Source organism: Phoxinus phoxinus (assembly GCF_949152265.1).
Source record: "Phoxinus phoxinus genome assembly, chromosome: 9".
Taxonomy (NCBI): domain Eukaryota; kingdom Metazoa; phylum Chordata; class Actinopteri; order Cypriniformes; family Leuciscidae; genus Phoxinus; species Phoxinus phoxinus.
In genome coordinates, this window is record NC_136884.1 from 9,783,177 (window position 1) to 9,804,186 (window position 21,010).

General features: G+C 35.1%; 2 protein-coding genes across 3 annotated transcripts; one reads left to right on the plus strand and one right to left on the minus strand.

The window, feature by feature from the left end:
* Positions 1–90: 90 nt before the first annotated feature.
* Positions 91–12,494, minus strand: slc26a5 (solute carrier family 26 member 5). Its single transcript, XM_079622837.1, has 20 exons — positions 12,312–12,494; positions 10,601–10,736; positions 10,208–10,475; positions 9,114–9,253; positions 8,833–8,943; positions 7,387–7,559; positions 6,596–6,760; positions 6,125–6,277; positions 5,948–6,030; positions 5,702–5,849; positions 4,561–4,674; positions 4,273–4,350; positions 4,032–4,127; positions 3,781–3,887; positions 3,253–3,322; positions 2,925–3,017; positions 2,592–2,720; positions 2,162–2,371; positions 1,577–1,631; positions 91–1,229 (listed from the first exon to the last, which is right to left on the minus strand). Exons 3-20 carry the CDS (start codon positions 10,360–10,362, stop codon positions 1,090–1,092), a joined length of 2,220 nt encoding a protein of 739 aa, XP_079478963.1. The 5' UTR covers positions 10,363–10,475; positions 10,601–10,736; positions 12,312–12,494; the 3' UTR covers positions 91–1,089.
* Positions 12,495–13,631: 1,137 nt separating this feature from the next.
* tspan33a (tetraspanin 33a) lies at positions 13,632–21,010 on the plus strand. Of its 2 annotated transcripts, none has more exons than XM_079623721.1 (9): positions 13,632–14,217; positions 16,267–16,321; positions 17,277–17,407; positions 17,638–17,712; positions 18,370–18,465; positions 18,551–18,679; positions 19,728–19,889; positions 20,461–20,587; positions 20,626–21,009. In XM_079623721.1, exons 1-8 carry the CDS (start codon positions 14,131–14,133, stop codon positions 20,560–20,562), a joined length of 837 nt encoding a protein of 278 aa, XP_079479847.1. In that variant the 5' UTR covers positions 13,632–14,130; the 3' UTR covers positions 20,563–20,587; positions 20,626–21,009. The 2 variants fall into 2 exon arrangements, with proteins under 2 accessions (XP_079479847.1, XP_079479848.1); XM_079623722.1 differs by having other exon boundaries at positions 13,886–14,217; positions 17,280–17,407; positions 20,626–21,010.

Here is a 21,010-nt window from a genome sequence, read left to right on the forward strand (position 1 = left end):
TTTATTTTATATATTAAATGTTTCATAATTTTTCCGCTTCTTTGGGATAGTTATGCCTGTAATAAATTAGTAATTATACAAACTAGAGGGCATGTTTGAGGAAAAAACATTTAATTTAGAGTCATGATTTATTTATACAAAAATACCTTAATTCCACAAAAGCATAAAAAGACAATGCACTACATTCAATGCAGTTACAACTGATTGTGAAACTTTTTGGTCTTCATTACTGTAAAGAAACAGCATCTAAATATTAGTACAGAATAATAAGTAATTGTGTGCGTGCACTTGCTGTGAACCAAAGTGCTCGAAGTGAACATTTCATGGGCAATATCTGTGTCAAACATGTCAGAGACAGTCTCAGCCCTTGGGCTTTCCATGTTACACCTGAAATGAATTGTCAAGACTTCATGGAATCTGTTTCAATAATCATTAACTAAGACCCCTTTATGTTAATAATATTCTATATAGCCACAAAAATAAATTGCAGTAGGTTCTAAGAAACCCTGGTACGACCTGGATAAATCTTTAGACTAAAGTGTCTTGATTAAATGGAGATCAGGTTTTAAATATGTAACACTAAGCCTTATGTAACAAACTACAGCCAGATGAGGAGCAAAAAGTAAATGAAAATGAAATGCTGTGAAAATATAATTATTTGTAGCAATAAACAGCAAGCACATGGCGTACAACTGTAAAACGAAATTTCTATCCGAAAAATAAGCTTAATGGAATGTCAATAGACGAGTGCCAAAAAATAAACACCGGTCAAGAATCCATCTACCCTAATTGCACTTAAAAGAACTGAAGGTACAGAGTGTTTTATTATAGTCATTCGTAACAAGTTGTGGTAGAGCTTAAGATCAAGGCTAGTGCAATAAAACAAGTGCACCAATGATATTTAGCCCAACATTTGCTGGTATATTCACATTAAATAAAGCGTTTATATTGAAAACATGTTGGCCTGGTCATTGCTAAAACTTTCCCAGCCAGTTGTTATCGTGTCATCCATCCTAAATGACCCCATTAAAGTAACAGAACTTGTGCTCCTTCCAACACAGAGTTGAAATGTCAGTTTGGTTTGTGTGTTCAATGGATGTCAGGACAGATGGGGAGGTTCTTCCTGTGTTTACAGTGCAAGACTGCGTCATGAATAGTAGGGAAAATGAGGTCTGAGGTCACAGGCTCACAGAAGAACTGTAGTGTCCCGAGATCAGAGAGAAGGATCCCTGCACAACACAAACATATACAAAGTCTTGTAAGGATCTTAGGAAAGAATCATTCGTTACATTAATGTTAACCTACATTTGAGTTTGGCCATATGACCGTTTATTAGTTCCAACTCTAGGTGGAGATGTTTACCACGTTCAACAAATATATCAGAATGAACTTTAACCTACATAAAGACATTTGACATTCATCATAACTTTGTTGAACTTCAATTATATTACATACATTTTTAAATGTAATTACTACATAGGGTAAGTATTGTATGTACTCTGATAAAGTTTAAAAAAAAACATTGTTATATTATGTAAAAGTATATCTATATGTAAAAATTAAATGAATTACTTACTGCTACATCCAGCAAGTACAACTGTCACGTCAACTGTTGCATACTCCTTGATCACCTGTAGAACAAAGGAGAACTATTGTAAAATGTAGAGCTACAAATGACTGAATATTTCTGTAGTAGATTTCTGCAATGTTGTGGGTGGTTGCCAAGGTGTTGTGAAAGGTGTTGTGTTGTGGTATTTGCTCATTTTATCATCCCCGGGGTGAATATCATAAATTGGATCACCTGGGAAAGTAACAGCACACCTTTTCTCAATAAGCCAAGTCATATCTGTACCACAAACAATGATGGAAAAGTAATGGCAATTTAACATTAAGGCCTTGTTTCACAGTCAGGGCTTAGATTACACTAGGACTTGGCCTCAGTTCAATTAGGATATTTAAGTAGTTTTTATAAACATTCCTTAGAAAAAAAACATTACTCATATGCATCTTGTGACAAAACATTGACATTTTAAGATATGTCAGTGCAAGTTGTGTTCAGTTGATTGTATTGATCATGTGGTTTAACGTATTAAGCCAGATCTCACTGTTCTGTCTTTACAGAGGCAAGTGTCATCTTTGAGAATAAAAGCTATCAACTTACTGATTTAATGGTTTTGGCTCCTACAGAGTCAATAAAGTTAACAGGAGTAAAGTCCAGTATGATGGAGTGAATGGGGCTTAGACGCTGCAGAAAGAAGTCATCCTCAGATTCAGACTCAGTGTGGTTCTCAGTTGTCTGCCCATTGGTGTACACATGCATCTGTTTTTGCGGCCCATTCACCACCTCATGAGTGACACCCAGCTCCACATCCTGTTGTGACACCACAGAACATGTCAGGTCAGAAATGTTGAATCACCAAACCACCACATTACAAGAAAGAAACTTTACGCTATAGTGCCTTATTTTAAGAGTCAGGGTGAAGTTTCGAGATTGCATGCTTTAATTTGTCATTTAAAATTACATTTGTCTTGCATATGTATATGCATATATCTGTGTTATGATCACAGATAAAAAAACAACAACAACATACCAGTAAGACAACTGCATGTTTCTTGAGTGAAGAGCCGTGGTTTATGGTTTTACTCTCCCCGTTGTCTCTTTTCGCATATTTTAGCTGTGATTTCCTGGAAGTGAGCAGTTGTGCCGGGTCAATTCCAGTCTGTAGTCAAAAAAAGCAAAATGTACAGAACAACAACTATAATATCTGCAAAATACACTGAACTTTATGAGGCACTTGCAGTTCATGTGAGCTTTTCTCCACACAATAAGATGTACTCAAGGACAAAACAGTAAAACACACGCACACACAAAAGAATTCGGTCTAAAACACAAGTTAATCATAACATCAAGCATTTAGACTCACCTTCGCCTTGAGGGCGCTCACATACAGGTCACTGTTTGCAAAGTAGATGGAGGTATTGGACTGAAAAATCTTAATCCCTGAGCATTCCTCAGCCTTGATCAAGAGAACAAACGGCAGATAAGACGACAAAGATTGTGGGTGGAAAAAGGATGATGAATTAAATCAGGACTAATCGGGTGACTGTGACTAAGAAAAGCTGAGAACAACAGTTTTGAAGTGGAGCAAGCTAATGTTACTCATGAGATGGTTATGGGTTCAGTCTCATGTAAAGATGACCCAGAACTAGAAAGTTACGATGGTTTAATATATTTTAAAAGCAATGTCTTACCTCTTCATATTCATCCACATCACAGTACAATCCAGTATCTGGGATTTGTCCAAGAAGAGCATTCTTAGGGCTTAAAACAAAAGAAAATTAGACATTTCAAATGAAAAAGTAATAAGGTAAACAAAATTCAGATAATATAAATATTTTACTAATTATTTACTATAAATAAAAGCTCAGATTTACTTTGTTCTCCAATATTACAGGTTTTTTTTTAAACTGGTTTGATTGATGAATTAAATAAATATTTTAAAACAATTCGTTTTTATGCTGAACTACTAAAAAAAAAAAAAACTAGTGCATGAATTGCCATTAGAACAATGAATTAATGCACTGAATAAATTGTCCATGTGTAAACAAATTATTGAATAACTATTTTAATAATGATTTTTATGTACTAAATACATTTCAATAAAATACAGCTACAAATAATGCATTCATATTTTTGGTAAATAACTTCAGCATAAGTTTTGTTTATAAATCTTGATATTAAATTATTTTGCATCAGAGCAGTAAGACATTGTGTTTTACCACTGTGTTCTGTAAATAACTGTCAGCATGGCAAAGCCCATGGAAACCACCAGACCATAATCCAGACCAAGGAGAACCGATGCAAAAAAGGACACCAGCCAAATTGCCTGAAGAAAACAAGTCAGACATTAACAACAACAAAACTAGATTTCATCAAGTCCCCCAAAAAAAAACCCACACACATGAAGTATATTAAGTAGAAAGAGCCATTCAAAGAAAAGGTTGAAATGAGAAGTGCCTCTGAAGCTCACCAGTTCAATCTTGCTGGTTCTCCATAATACAGGAATGTCTTTCATTTGCTTAAACATCCCCAGAAGATTGACCATGATGATAGCAGCCAACACAGTCTAAAGAGAGTACAAACAGGACACTAAATAAACACCCTGATCTCTAACTTCTTTTGTACTAAGACAAACATTTTAGGTGGTTTTCTTTTGATTGCACAAAATCAATGAGCTCCATGGCAAGCATATCAGAAATCTTTTCACATACTGTAGGTAAAGGCTGAAAGACAAATCCAACGGCCACCACAACCAGTAGCACGAGTAGGGACGCCAACAGTCCTGCAATCTGCAGACACACACATCAACATAATTCAATTGAGTCTTTTAGGAGGCACGACTGTCTTATCTTATCTTTAAGGTTTTACAGCACTGATATAGCCACTGTGATGAGGTCAGTAACAGAGGGACACTCCATTTCAGGAAATGTACTTTTGCAATAACCAATAAGTACATACAATTATCGATATGACATCTTTTACAAGAACGTCTCACTTACTTCAGTGTGTCCTCCTGTGCTCTCCTGCACCAGGCTGCGAGACATTGAGGCGGTAACGACAAACGTGTGGAAGAATGAACTCATAAAGTTACAAAGTCCCAGCGCCATGAGCTCCTAGTCACATTAAACACAAAATGACTGCATAAGACCATCAGGTTTTACCTCAGGATCATAAAAATATTAAAACTACAGTTTGACTCATTTGACACTGAAGACTGGACTAATGACTGCTGAAAATTCGGCTTTGGAATCACAGGAACTTATTGCATTTTAAAATAGAAAACAGGTATTTTAAATTGTAATAATGTTTCAGTCTTACCATTTTACTGTTTTTATGATCAAATAAATATGGTCTAAACAGCAAAAGAGGCTTCTTCCAAAAACTAACAAAAAAAAAAAAAAATGTACTGACCAACTTTTGAACAGCATCGTACACATAAATATACAGCAGATATAGTAAAAGTAGTATGTTAGCATGCTATTCCAAACATAGCCCTGATTTTTTACATAAAGGGAACTTCAGGAAGTTGAGAACACAAAAGTTCCGTCCTAAACAGACGAACTGGTGAGTTACTGAGGTCACATATGAACCTTCCTTGCAATTAGTGTACTATAAGTCATTTTGACAAAAGGATCTGCTAAATGGAAAGTAACCAAGTAACTGTGTGGTCTGGCTAATTCAGATATTCGGCTGCAGTTTAAAGCCATAGAAACCAAAATAAAGGGCAGCTGAATAAAAATCCATGTCCCTGCTTCTAGGAAACACTGAATCAAATTACTTGGACAATGAAGTATGGGACAACTGAATTAGAGACAGTGCAGCAGTATATCTATTGTTTTATCACTTCAAAACTAACAAAGATGCTTAAAAAGTATGCTCCTTTAAAGTAAATTCAACTTTTTTGACATTATGTTATATAGCACAAGTGTGACATTGTGCTTGAATGTTTTTAGGGCAAATGTACAAGGCAGAACTATCCCACATTAAACAAGACAAAAACAAAAACTGCAGGGCATCTACCTACCCAATAAAACAGTGCAATGACGTCTGGACCACCACAAATAAGGCTCTTAGAAATAACACTTTCTTTTCCTTCTTATGAAATGATGACTTTTACAGATATTTAATTTTATTCTCTACCTGATTTCCATCCACACTGTAGCCATGCTTGAGAGCAAAGATTTTGGCTAATGATATTGCAATCGAGAAGCCAACAACAGATATAGTAATGGCGTCTGCGAGGAGGTTCGGAAAGACTGAGAAGTCTGGAATCTTGGGTGGCAGCAACCTTAAAACAAAACATTAAGAAAGAAATATTAAAAATGTAAACATTTGTAAAAATGTAAACCGTTTCAGTTCAGAAACTTTAAAGTTGCGTGATCTTACCCAGTGGGAATTTTACCCACAACTTCTACACCATAGTTTTCAGACATAAGCATCCCGTACGAGATTCCAGTGGACACGATTACCTTTAAAGAACAAGAACATCATGGATTTACACAAAGGAACTGTGAGTGCATGTGTGAGTATAGTGTTTCATGGAAAGGGCCTTTAAAGGTATACCACTATGATTTCTCCAGGGATGGGGATAGGTAGCTTCTTCTTGAAGCGTTCATTGAGATCTTTGATGATATACAGGAACACAGTGCACACCAGTCCAATAATGAGCGTGACAACATTAGTGCTTGCAATGTTCCTGAAGACAGCTTCAATGCTCTGGGGGGAAAACAAAATGAATGCCACAACTACAAAAGAACAATCACAGATCAGTACATAGTCTTCAAAGTTCTAAGATCTATTATTTACATCTTATTTCAGTTTTTTTTTTTCAATTAAAGAATATTATTTTTAAGTTTCAGTTTTAGTTAACAACTATTTTTATTCATTCACTATTCAAAAAATATCTCAAGCAAACACCTTAAGCGATGAGAATAAGTGTTTATGAAGTAATATGAAACATGCTCATAGGTACATCAAGTGTCGCATATCAAAAACAAACACCATGGAGTTTCCCCAGGGTCAAAGTTTACTCACATACACTACAGAGAGAGGCCCATTAAAGCGCGCAGTGTGCACTCCCAGCAGATACTTGAGCTGCGACACTGAGACGTGCACAGCGGCAGCCGTAGTGAAACCTCGCACCAGCGGTTCAGTCAGGTAAATAGCCAGGAAGCCGAATCTCAGCAGGCCCAGAACAAACTACAGATCATCAGAACACAATTATGTTCCCAAACATCGACATGAAAGTACAACGGGTTACAGTAACTTGAGGAGAATCACACAAAGTCATCAACTTGAGCAGGTTTACAGTATTCCATGAAAGGTGTCTATTATAAACACTGTGTAGGCCTGCAGATTTGCCTGTGATGTATACCATAAACTTGTTTTAATAGGTTTATGGTAACATTGTACTTCTTTCTCTTACAAAGTATTTCTTTATAAAGCTGGCCATTTTTGCTGATAATGTGAGCAGAGTGACTGAGAATTGCTAGAATGTTTATCTACAACATACGGGGGTGATATCACAAACATGCTGTTATCATTGTGCTTCGTAATAGCAACATACGACTGTGTTGCAGGAATTTACTTGCATTCCTAGCACAGATACTGAGAATGCACTAGTTTTGATCTACTACAGTTCTAATGGGGCAATCAAATGACAAATAAAGATGAATTTAGCATGTCAAGACAGAAATAATTAAATAATTCATTCTTTGATATCAGAAATTACACACTTCACCCTTAATTAAAAAAAAAATGAGATGACTAGATTCTACACTCTTTGTGATGTTCAAACGTGTGGGTAAGATCAGAAAGTGGCCTACCTGAATGATTCCTACTAGAGTTGTCAGAGCTACAACCACTTCCACTCTTCTGGCATCACGGGCGTCAAAATCCACAACCTGTGATGCGTTGGTCCCATTGACTGCAAACATGGAGTCCGGGACCTCCCTTACAGCCACCCCGCCAATCATAAGACTGATTACTGCAAAAGTGCCTGAAGAAAAACACCAATAAAACTGTTTAAAAGAAAACTTATGCATGGATGCCATTTTTTGGTTGTCTTATACACACACACACACACCTACTTTTTACTTTTAACTACTGTTTGATTATTTCAAACGTCACAAACTTCTTTTTATGTTAAATGCTTTGCTTAAAAAGTGTGATTGGACTATATTGAATTATACTATTTTAAGTGTCTTGATGTCTTAAGTCATTGTGTGAGAGAATAACAGGTGGTGTAATTGCTGTAAGGTACACAATGTAAGGTGACAGTGTCATCACGGAGCAGGAGCCCCACTGTCATGCGAGCAAATATTTCCAAGTGTATTTACGTAAGTGAGCTATGCCATGGCTCTCCATCTAGATAAAGCCCTCTGCAACTTGGTCTGTTTTACACTGTAGAGGGACAGAGTGTGAGTGTTGTTTAAACAGGAGGCAGCATGCCTCTGTGCAGCAGGACCTTGCCAAACATTTGGACTGTTGCCCATTCTCTCACTCTCAATTCACGCCACGGGGCCGAAAAAGCAAGATACTGAAGCAACAACTCTGGTTTGGGTAACCTTTGATCCATCTCCTCAGTGGTGTTTCTAATATCCTACAGAGATTTCTGGGAGTTTGAAGATCCCCACATAAGACAAAAACAAAAACTGCAGGGCATCTACCCACCCATAAAACAAGTGCAATGACATCTGAACCCCCTCAAATAAGGCTCTTAGAAATAACACTTTCTTTTCCTTCTTATGAAAGTCGGGACACTGAAATCAGACTAAGGATTTTAAATCTTATCCAACTGAACTACACTTGTTTAGACTGGCAGTAATGCTTTGCTTAATCACACTGACTTAGCAAAACTGTACAGAGGAATGTCACTTTTCAAGTAGCACCAACAGTCTGCGGTCTTTTGCACAAGCAGTATTTTGGAAAAAAAGAGGAAAACAAAAACAGGCCTACATTGCAGCTTGTGAGACTAACTGCAGTTTGTAATGATTTAATGTGCTGCATGGGGTAGGTTTATCTAAAATAAATTATACTACAATAATAGACAGGTGTGATAAAACATTGCACGACAATCTCTATGAAGTCACGTTGCGTAAATTCACCACGTAAAGTTAACTAATCAGAATACAACTTTCCAGACCAAGGAAACACTTTCCATTTAGACGGTCAATGACTGGACTGTGGGTGGTCCAACTGAGGCTGAGACTATATTTTGCAAGTCACAAGCATGTTATTAAAACCTTGGGATGCATTCCATTGAGTCTCACCTATTGATATATGTCTGGAGGTACCAAAGAATGTGTATAATAGGACGGGATAAAATGACGAATATAACCCAAACACTGGAGGAACAGCTGCCAGCATCGCATAAGCAAGACCTGTTAAATGTGAGAAAGAGAAGCAAATGATCAAACTTTCCCAGTGATCGATGTCATAAGAGTAAACTAGATAAATTAATAACATAACTAACATACTATAATAATAATGACATAAATTTTTTATATAATTATTCATATTTAATATAGAAGGGTTTTCAATAACATCTGACCTTGAGGTAGCTGCATTACACCTGTGCTGATGCCAGAAACGATGTCCCCAAACAGGTATTCCTTTAGTCGATATGAAGGCAGCCATGTTAAAATGGGGAAAAAACTAAGTGCAACCGATTTGGCTTTCTCAGACGAGCAGCTGAAAAATAAGGGAGAGATGGCTGTTAGTACAAATACATCTCCTTCACAGTTTAAAATTTTCATTTGTGTGATTTGAATATGTGCATATTCAAACACTGAAAAGCGTTCAAATACATTTTGTATCCTTCATATCAAATCAGATGTGACGCGTTTTGATGCACCATATTTGAATATACATTAACAAGATTATCAGTGAATGACAACTTAAATTATAGTCTGTCCTTGTCCATTGAAACAGAGTCATCAATTCATCCAACTCCGACTGGGACGGGCAGGTTTAACAAATGTAATGTGTCACTATTGTTGTGTAATACTAGTAGTAATGCAATCTTATATGGAGGATATGATCAAATAATGAATATATTATTATATTATGACTGTTGTTTTATCAGTCCAAGCCTAAGCTGATTTTCTGAAGTTGAGATAAGACGTGAACCTGATACCATTATTATTATTATTAGAAGTTATAAACTACAGTGGAGAAAAATCACAATAAGATGATGATTGGAAACCTAGTTTATATATACACTTGAGTCCAAAAGTCTGATACCACTAATGCTTTTATTTAGCTTTTTATAATTTAATACACTTTTCAATATTAATTATTTAATCAGCATAACAATTTGAATGAAATGTTGAATGTCAGAAAGTCTTAGTATTTGGTTTGTCTCTCTTTTGTGCATGAACTCCACAAGTTAGTGTAAAACCTAATGATCATGTTCTCTGGCATGATACGAGAATGATCATCTTGTGCTTCAGTGGATGAACATCTAATAATGTGTACAAAGAGTCACATGATCAATATCACAAATTTGCTTATATGATTAGTGACCTAGAAATACTGCAGAAAATTTCTCAATGCAATCTCAGACTTTTGGACTCCACTGTAGCTTACAAAACACAGACTTTTCATTAGTAACCATGAAAGCAGAATCTATTTAAATAGCCTTACCGGAGATGCTCAGTTATTCTCCGTCTACAGGACTTTGGTGTCCTTTTCTTCCTGTGCAGAAGCTCTGAGTCAATATAACCTTCATTGAACACGGGTCGTTCCACGCGGTACATCAATGTACCGGATGGTTCCTCGCTAGCAGTTACGTTCTCCATAGCAGCAGTGGAAACACAGGCATGTCAGGCTATGATAACCTTGAGAAAAAACGTGCTCTTGCTTTAGGCTACTTCCTCTTCCTGTTTTCAATGAATAGTGGAAAGATGGCACTCTGTGAAGAAAGAAAAGTTAAGAATCAGCTTTAAACTATCACACACAATGCTGGTTTTATTCAAGCATGTTCTGTTGATCAGCTATTAGGTAACAAAAAAATTATATGTCACACTGGCAACCCACCTGGTTTTATTTGGAGACTTGCAGGGGTCAAACAGTGCTGGTGTATAATTACAAGCCCCCAAAATAATCTTGAAGGAAACCCAAGTTTTAGTCTGCACAGCCAGTTAGAGATGACAGTGATGATCTACTATGCAACCTACAGGAAAAAAATAAATCACAGAAAATTAGTTTTGCATATTAAACTATTAGGGGTGTGACGGGACACTTCTCTCACAAGATTTTTGCACAATATTTTATAGAAATCCTCAATGAGAATTTTTTTTTTTTTTATCCATTCAGAGAATCTGAAAAATGTTGTGTCCTTAATCAATATGGTTTGATGGTTTAATTCATACACCAGTGTGTCTAAAACACACAACCTGCCCTGAGGACACGGTGTACAGCTTAAGCAATAACAACCCCTCCATGGATCCAGTCCATTTTTAGAACAGTCCAATGCAAATCACAAGGCCATAGTAAAACGCACTGGATATGACTGATGTTGCTAGTGTAGTAGGCCAAAGTTGATGAAGCAGTGGTATAAACATTACAAACCCTGCACACTACACATGATGAACTCATGACATTCAAGACTCATTCCATGAAAACTGCTGCCTTATCCATTTTGAAAAGGCCATTTTTTAAGATTTGAAAACATAGATTAGGTATTGCAAAGAATGGGTTTGAGTGCTAATAAATTACATTGTGTCATCTCAACTTATTGTAGGCTAAACATTATAAATACTGAACTATAGCTATGCCTTTTAAATGTAAATAAAAAACAGTAACGGGGTGACAGTAAAAGTGTTGACCGTTTTACAGTTTGTTTAACCATAGAACTGTGCTCGAGGGGTGACACTACAGTGTGTTTATTGGAAAGCAAATGCTGAATATATTTTAGTTTTTCTAAATGCTTTCAAATAATCAGTAGATGAATGTACAAAATCATGGTGACAGGACATTTTAACATGGTTTCCTATTGGCCAACAAAATATAAGATGGAATGATAAAGTGCTTTTTATCAATTTAACTTGTATTTTGTTTGGTTGCTCAGTAGACATTAACTTGTCCATGAAATGTTCACATCCTGAATGGATAATAATGTCACTATTCCATTTTTTAAATATGTTTTTATGTATAGAATTTACACTATTTTAAAATCCAAGTTTATAGGGTTGATCCTTGAGGGGTCGGGGACACAACTTTGAATGTGTTTAGTAAAGTATCGTATGAGCTAAAATATACAATAATAATTTATACTACTATAATAATAACGTAAAATGTGTAAATATAAAAAATATAGCAAATCTGCATATAGCAAATGTGCATATTTTCATAAACACCCCGGATAAGTAGGATTTACAAGTCTAGAGACAGATCAAAAGACGCAAAAGCATTTAAAAACCGTTAGTTATTTGTGCACACACAGTAAATGCTGCTTTCATCCCTCGTTGAAAGTGATTGTTTACACATGGTCATGAAGTCATGATGTAATAACATACAGTGAGTTTCAACAGTACGTGTGTTTCCGCCATACTCTGAGCGCTCACACTTTTAAAATCAAAAGGCAACCAAATATAACCATTTTCGAAGAACGTCCTCGTTCTGTTCGACCATACGACTCCACAAACCTGTTAAGCAGGTACGATATAGTGTAACCAAAGAGCTTTGCTAAATTATTGTACGTTAGTTTTAAGGATGCGGGGAAAAAAGTCTAAGCATCTTAACTTACCTATCTCCGCCTCCGTCCTGAACATGACCCAAGGTCGGAGAACTGGGCTGAGAAGAGCGCGAGCATCGACAGTCCTGTTACTGTATAACAAGTGAAAGCCCTTTAACTGCCGACGACAGCTGCGTCATCTGCTGCACTGATAAGAGAAGCGCTACGTCACCTCATGCGTCATTACGCACCCGGAAACGCCACATGGGACATGTAGTTCTTCTCAACTCAACCCAGACGCAACCATAGACAGTATGGACGCAACCGTATCAGATAAAGGAGATACATAATGACTGTACACCTGATATCCGGCAGATTATAGAGAGATTGTTACAAAAGTAATTAATGTTTTTTATAAGTAATCATGATTAGAAAAAAAACAGCGTATTTTATAATAAATATAAATAATAATGGGAAAAAAAATCCATGAGATGCAACTGCAACGTAAGCGCGCCCTCTTGTGTAACAACTATGCAACAACAAGTTAATACCAAGGTATTATAAGTTATAATTTATATATAATGGATTTTATTCATTGGTGTTTTAAAATGAACTTTTAAAATGTCCATAACTTGCCCCTCACACTATACCATTATAAATGGCTACTATTACATAGGCAAATTAGGACAGAGTCTAGGGGGGATCTGATTCCTATTGTATCATGAATCAAAATCAAAATCATAAAGTACCCATCACACATCATAGTTTAAATTATCATATTTCCCATTACTGCTGTCAGAGGTGATGACGCTGATGATGATGATGACGCTATCCTATACTTAAACTGTAGGTTATTCACCCTAATTGCTATACCTTCAGCTTAGAGCTTCATACATTCAATATAATGTTACACTTTTAAAAGTAGGGGTAGCCTATTAAAAGCATATAATATGGCAGTCTCTTACCTGTTGAACACAAAAGAAGATATTTTGAAGAATGTTGGTGACCAGACAGTTGATGGACCCCATTGACTTCCATAGTAGGAAAAAAAGATACTATGGACTGGTCACCAACATTCTTCAAAATATCTTCTTTTGTGTTCAACAGAAGAAAGAAACTCATACAGGTTTGAAACAACTTGAGGGTGAGTAAATGATGACAGAATTTTCATTTTTGGGTGAACTATCCCTTTAATTGCAGAAATATGGCATTGCAATACTGATTACAATGTATTGTGTAGTCGTTGTGTAAAAACATGATATGCCATGACAATTAACTATGTTCTGTCTCGTTTCAACTTCTAAAATGCATTATTGTGCATGCATTTATATTTTGCAGAAGTGTGATATATATCACTCTTTAAAATAAAAGTTCCAAAAAGGGGTTTTCACCAGGTGGGTTGAACCTGTGAGGGCCTTTCATGGTGTCTCCAGGAGGGTTCATCATCTCCATCTAAATTCAACAGGAGAATAAAAAGTGCCTTATGCTTATTGAGCGGGCATATAATGCTGATAGACTGTTTTGCTTCGGTCTCAACTTGAAAAATATTCAAACGCACTCGTCTCACACATGGTGATTCTTTAGAAAAGTAAATAGGAAACGCCCACTTGTGCTTCTACACCGCACATGCGACCGCTGTTCGGCTTTCTCGGAGTTCATTAACTGAGCGAAATCAGGAAATGCCTTTTGAGACAACAAGCACGGATGCAATGCGATGCGCTCTTGTGATTTTTAGTCGCTCGAGCGTGTTTAATAAACATCGAGAGACTTGACGAGACGTTTTAGAAAAATTCGAGTGGATGATTTGATTCAGCAGGATAAAAAATCTAGATAGATAAAGTTAAATGAACGCTGAAGGTTTGTAGGTGAGAGACATCACAAACCTCTAATCATGGGGACAGCCAAAAGAGACAAGGAGTTCACTTTCGTCAGTCCAGTGGTGAAATATTTACTTTTCCTCTTTAACATGCTATTTTGGGTAAGTGCTGATCACTTTTACTTACACTATATTATATTATCACATAGGCCTACAGAATATTTAAAAAATAGCCTACCCTTTTTACACTCTGGGGTTTTTACTATATAAGAACAGAGACTAAATACTGCATAATAGAGCTGCTTTTTTAACTTCTCACATGATGAGGTTTAATGATTAATGCTTTACCAAATGACTTTTGAAACTCCCACTTTTACATGCTCAAACACCAAGCAAGCTTTTCATATAGAAACAGATGTAGGCTACTTAGTTCACTTACAGACTGAATGATGATCAAGTCAGTCTTTTATAAAGCAACTTGCCTTATGTGTATTCATATAAAGACATACCTGCATTCATGGTTTTTAGGTATGAACAAACCCTGAAAACATCATCCATGGGCATGTCTCAACACCAATGTGTATTACAGCACCTCATGCTATCTCTGAATACCCTCGAAAAATACTGAACAGTTCATGACGCATTGTACAACAGCCTAACCTGTTTGATCTTGACTTGATGTTCTGAGTTACACTCAGGGAACTGTCTGCATTTTGCCCCTGCTGCGTGATACGATCTTGCTAGAATAATAATGAGTTCATATTAGACCTCATCAACAAAACCCTCTTTTGTGAAGTTCTTGATACTGCCAGTTTACTTTCCCAAACTTTTCAGAACTTGAGGCTGTTGCTAAGCAGTGGGTCTCATTGATTCATATGCTGATAGTCATAGAGCCATGCAGGGTGTTTGGATGAGTGGAGGCCCCCTGCTTCTTTTATTTGTTGCCCTGTAGAATTGTAATAGACCTAAATGAATATCGCCTCTTCAGAGGGAGAATCAGACACCCACAATATTTAAAACAGTCTTGTATAATTACTTAAGTTGTTTGCAGAAAGGCATCAAGAAAATTTTAACAATGTAAGTGGACGCAATCGGTAGATTTAAGTAGAAGTCAGTTGATTTTAGCTATAAGAGTGTACTGCATGCTTGCTGGTGCAAATATGCACATGCAAATACCTAAGGAGATTTCATGCTGAAAGCCTCAAGAACAACTCACTTTTTTATATAATGCAGTATAATACTACTGAGCAGTTTCTACGGGGTCTCAATGCATTGTAAAAAAAAAAAAAAAAGCACCAAACCCAAATCTGCACTGATACAAAGCTAAAGCTTTCACCTTTATGAGAAGTGAATGCAGTGATCACAGTTTTGTGGGTGTTACAGGAAATGTGCAAATGTTCAAGGCAAGCTAGCATCTTAGATCAGTGCCTCGGAGAGCTTGTTTCCTTCCTTTTAGTGCGTATGACAAAAACACATGGATTCTTGGAATGACTAAACAAAAATGAAGATGCAAATGCATTTTAATTGTTAATTTTCAATAAAAATTGTACAATACAGTATGAGGTCTGTATTATTATTTAATTATTATAAAATTATTATTATCATTTCATCATTTAAATTATTATTTAAACTTTATTATTATAATGAATAAACCTAAATAATTTGAGTTAGACCAATTTAAGTACTTTTAAAATGTATTAAAAAGCTCCTTCAGGCAACGACTAGGATTTTTTTTCTGGCTTTGAAGTGATCACGGTCTACACAGCTTTCTCAGAGAAAAACTATGTGGAGTTTCGCAGTAACCGGATAGCTGTGTCCGAGAAAGGGGGCTACATTGTGTCAGACAAACTGGGACCTTTAGTTGTATGAGAAACGCAGAGTGAATGAACCTTGAAACTTCACTTCTTAATATAGAATTTCCTCTACTTTTCTTCTCACGAACTTTCACACATGCTGATGCTGTATGTATATAATAAAAGTATGTGAAAAACGGTTACATTTTCCCCTCTGAAAAGTCAGTTGTTGTTTTTTTGTGTTTTTTTTTTGTCTTTACTTTACTTAGTCAAGCATTTTACTCACTTAAATCCTTTTATATTTAGGAAAACCGATGAATAGGATGTTATCCTGCCACACCCTGGAGAGGAATGCCATTCTGTTTCTGTACAACATTTGTTTTAACATACACACTCACTCCTTATCTTTCTGTTATAGATAATTGCACTGGCCCTGATATCTATTGGAGTTTATTCCAGGATAGTTAAACATGGTAAGTGTGTTAACTTGTTTTACCGTGTTTACATCCTCAGATATCTATTTATAGGGTTCTTCCTAGGCGTTTCAGCTATTTTATATGGTGATACTGCTAACATATACATTTTTTTGGTGTAGAAGCTGCAACTAAGCTATGGAAAAGGACCTTACAAATGTTATATCGTAAACTAGATTAATCTAACAAGTATAAAAATAATATTTGGAAGCTTGCCTCATGTTAGTGCCCTTCATAGCCATATCATACACATTCACTTGACTTTAAAGGTTCAGGCAGTCTGATATTGCAAAAGCAATAGTTTTAAGTGACCAGTGCCATTGTAGAAAGTCAGCCATTAATAATTGATTCCATAATTGAAAGTGTCCAGTAATATACGAGTTACCAAGGTAAAGTGAAACTTTTATAAATAAAATTACAACTTTTCAGCAAGGACACATTAAATTGTTCAAAAATGACAGTAAGGACATATCAAAGATGTTTTCAAAAGATTTATTTCAAATAAATTAACTTTTTTTGAACTTTCAATTCATCAAAGAATTCTGAAACAAATAATAATCTTGATTTCCATATATTAATGTTTCCAATATTAATAATGAGACCCATTACAAAACATTGAGCACTAAAATAATTTATAACAATTGAGCACCAAGTCAGCATATTAGAATGATGTTTGAATGATCATATAACATTAAAGACCGAAGTAATGGCACTTACATGTTAAACAGTAAAGTTTTTTTATATACAGTATAATAATATTTCACAATAACACTGCTTTAGCTTACTTTTGTCAAATAAATGCAGCCTTCGTGAGCATAATAAACTTCAAATTACTTAAATTATTTCAAATGTTTGTATACATTAAATATTATAGATAACATTTATCTTTCCTTAGTGTAAGTATGCCACAAAAACAGTTTCTATATATCTATCTGGTCTGCTCTGTTTTGCTCAGCAGAGACAGTGCTGGCCTGTCTGACAGTGGACCCTGCTCTGTTGCTGATGATAGTGGGCGTTCTCATGTTCTTCATCACGTTCTGTGGCTGTGTGGGTTCTCTGAGGGAGAACATATGCTTACTGCAGACGGTCAGTAATAAAGCCAGCTGCCTGATCAAAAGTGTCACATCAGGACAGGACGGTTTCTTTGGCATTTTTAGATGATTTTAAGAATGGTACATCAGAATTTGGCTACATTTTATGTGTAATTTGGTCATTTGTGGAGATAAAACTACACACAGCATCAAACAACATGCTTTTTAAATAGAAAATGTAAAATACAAAGCAAACCCTAATAGCAAACTCTGATTCCCCTGCAGTTCTGCATCATCTTGACTATCATCTTTCTGCTGCAGCTAGTGGCCGGTGTTCTGGGTTTTGTCTTCTCAGACAAGGTAAAAAAAGCATCATGAATCAGATTAGTAGGCTAATGCCAATGCTACAACAAAGCAAGCTTGAGTATATCCTTTTTTTTAGAGCTAATGTGAATTTGTGATTTATTTGCTCAAGTAATTGTCGCTCATTTATATCAAAATGTTACCTTTTATTTACTTTTAATTCATCATATTAAAGTATAGTATTTGAGTGTACTATTAACTGCCCGTGTATTTGTGAAGGCTTTGTATGAACAGGCATAAACAGTCTGGAGTCTGGACATGCTATAACAAAACCCCTTGTCACAAAAACACTGGGTATTTAGTTGACACGATGCGCCCTCTAGTGTCTGCTACCTATCAGTGTAATTAAGGGATAGTTCACCCAAAAAGGATTTACTCACCCTCAACACAAAAGAAGATATTTTGAAGAATGTTGGTAACCAGAAAGTTGATGGCACCCATTGACTTCCATGGTAGTAAAAAAAAAAATATGGATGTCAATTGGTGCCGTCAAGTGTTTGATTACCAACATTCTTTCAAATATCTTCTTTTGTGGGTGAACTATACCTTTAGCTAACAACAACAATTGACCAAAAGAATCAGCTCTTTAAATTACCATTTTTATTATTCGGACAAAAAAAACCCACTGTTTTCAATTAAAGTTATCCATTACAGGCACGGGGCAAAGTTACAGAAATGGTTGACAATGCCATCAAGCATTACAGGGATGATATAGACCTACAGAACCTCATCGACTATGGACAAAAACAGGTCCGGGTAATGTATATATGTATATAATGCATAATAATAGTTTGTAATGGCTGGTATTGATGTTTCTGTTTTGTGTTATGATCAGTTTAACTGCTGCGGGGGGATCTCTTACATGGATTGGTCTCAGAACATGTACTTCAATTGTTCAAACGAGAACCCGAGCAGAGAGCGCTGTTCTGTACCCTTCTCCTGCTGCCTGCTCTCCAAAGAGGAGGTGAGAAAGGGCCTCCAAAAAAAGATATGTGGAATATACTCAATATTATATATTTAAATGTTGAATATATTAAAATATAATTATATACATATATTGAATATTATAATACTATATATTCTGTTTTGGTTTTATTTAAATGTAACTACAAATATAAATACTAAAAATATTCTGTAAGCCATAATTATCAAAATTATAACAAATAAAGGCTTGAAATATCTCACTTTGCATGTAATGAGTCTATATAATATATTAGTTTCACCTTTTAAGTTGAATTACTGAAATAAATTCACTTTTGCACGATATTCTAATTTTTCGAGTTTCACCTGTATATATTATTAATTTAACAAAAGGAATTATTATTATTATTATTATTCACAGTTGTAAGGATATGAATACACATGTAAACAGTAACACAATCAATTGTTTCTGTAATTGGGCTCCAAAAAGTATGTTTGTACTTTTAAATATGATATATGTAATATACTTTAATATATTCAATAATATATAATTACATTTGAATATATTAAAATATAATAAAATTTATTTAAAATGTATTAATTATATATAATTAATTAATATATGAAATGTTATTGATAATATTGTTGTATTTAATTATAACATTATAAATATATTAGGGCTGTCAAAAGATTAATCGCGATTAATCGCATCCAAAATAAAAGTTTGTGTTTACATAATATATGTGTGTATACTGTGTAGAATTATTATGTATATAAATACACACACATTCATGTATATATTTAAGGAATAATTGCATTTATATACTGTATATACATTTATATAATTTATATTATATATAAATATTTTATTTATAAATATAACCATTTTTTCTTAAATATATACATGATTGTGTGTGTTTTTATATATATAAATTATTATACACAGTACACACACATATATTATGTAAACACAAACTTTTATTTTGGATGTGATTAATTGCGATTAATCTTTTGACAGCCCTAAAATATATTAATAATATATTAAATGTCCCTCCTCCTAATACCACCTTGCCTTTTGTCTGTTTTATCAGAGTGTTATAAATACCATGTGTGGTCATGGGATGCAGGATCTGCCATATGGTTTAGCTGGTGCCGTCATCAATACCAATGGCTGCATTGATAATGTGGTGAACTGGATCCACAGTAACCTGTTCCTGTTGGGAGGCATGGCACTGGGCCTGGCCATCCCACAGGTAACCCCTGATATGGCATCAGAGGGCAATCTGCTTATAGTTGGCATGAAAAGGAAGTTTCTATAGTCTTTTCTTCCCTATTGTGACATGAATAAAATGGCCTCTCGAAAAAGAAAAAATGTAGGGTGGGACATGATTTTTTCTATCGGGAATTGATTGGATGGTTTTGGTTTGTTATTGCTGTGATGTCATATGAGTGACAGGTTATTGTCCTGCCCTCACGACAGAAACACATCATCAGAGAAGAGAAAATATGTCGCTGCAAGAGGGAGGGGATGTTATTTCGCTTAAAGATTACAAGGGCACATGAATTTAAAAAAAATGATGTGCACAGCTTATTCAATATAAATACTACAATATTCCATAAAAAAATAAGAATTGTCTATTGATTTATTCGCAACTTTACAATTAATTAAAAGTTGAAAAATGTAATAATTACAAAGGTGGGTGAGCAGATTTAGTCTTATTTCAAACAGGCTACATTATGCATTTATTTTTAAGCATCTATCAATCTATATTCAAGCATCTAGATTTAGTTTGAACTGACAGCCTGTTCTCTTCTCTTTTTCAGCTGGTTGGGATCCTCCTCTCTCAGATCCTTATTAATCAAATTCATGATCAAATTAAACTACAGAATTACAACCAACAACATCACTCAGACCCCTGGAGCTGAAACTGGCAAGAATATATATATATATATATATATATATATATATATATATATATATATATATACATACTGTATGCGTTTCTGTAGAAAACTCATTGCTGCCTGAAGTGACTGACATGGACTGGCTTTTGAATAAGAAAAACTAGGCTGTCATGTTTTCAGATAAGGTCATTTGTATGATATTTTATAAATCAGAATGTTTGTATAAATATTGTGTAAGCGAACTGAAGATCAATAGGTCAATAAAACTATTTTGGGATATTTTATGAGTGTCACATAAACTTTCCAGTATGGACATTTTTAAAAACAAACTTTGTTTTGGCAGATTTCATGAACATCTCTGAGGTCGAATATACAGTATAAATATAAATATATATGTTTAACTAAATGAAACTTAGATTTTCTGTTTTGTATTAATATTGTTATTGCCGGTATTATAATTATTATTAAT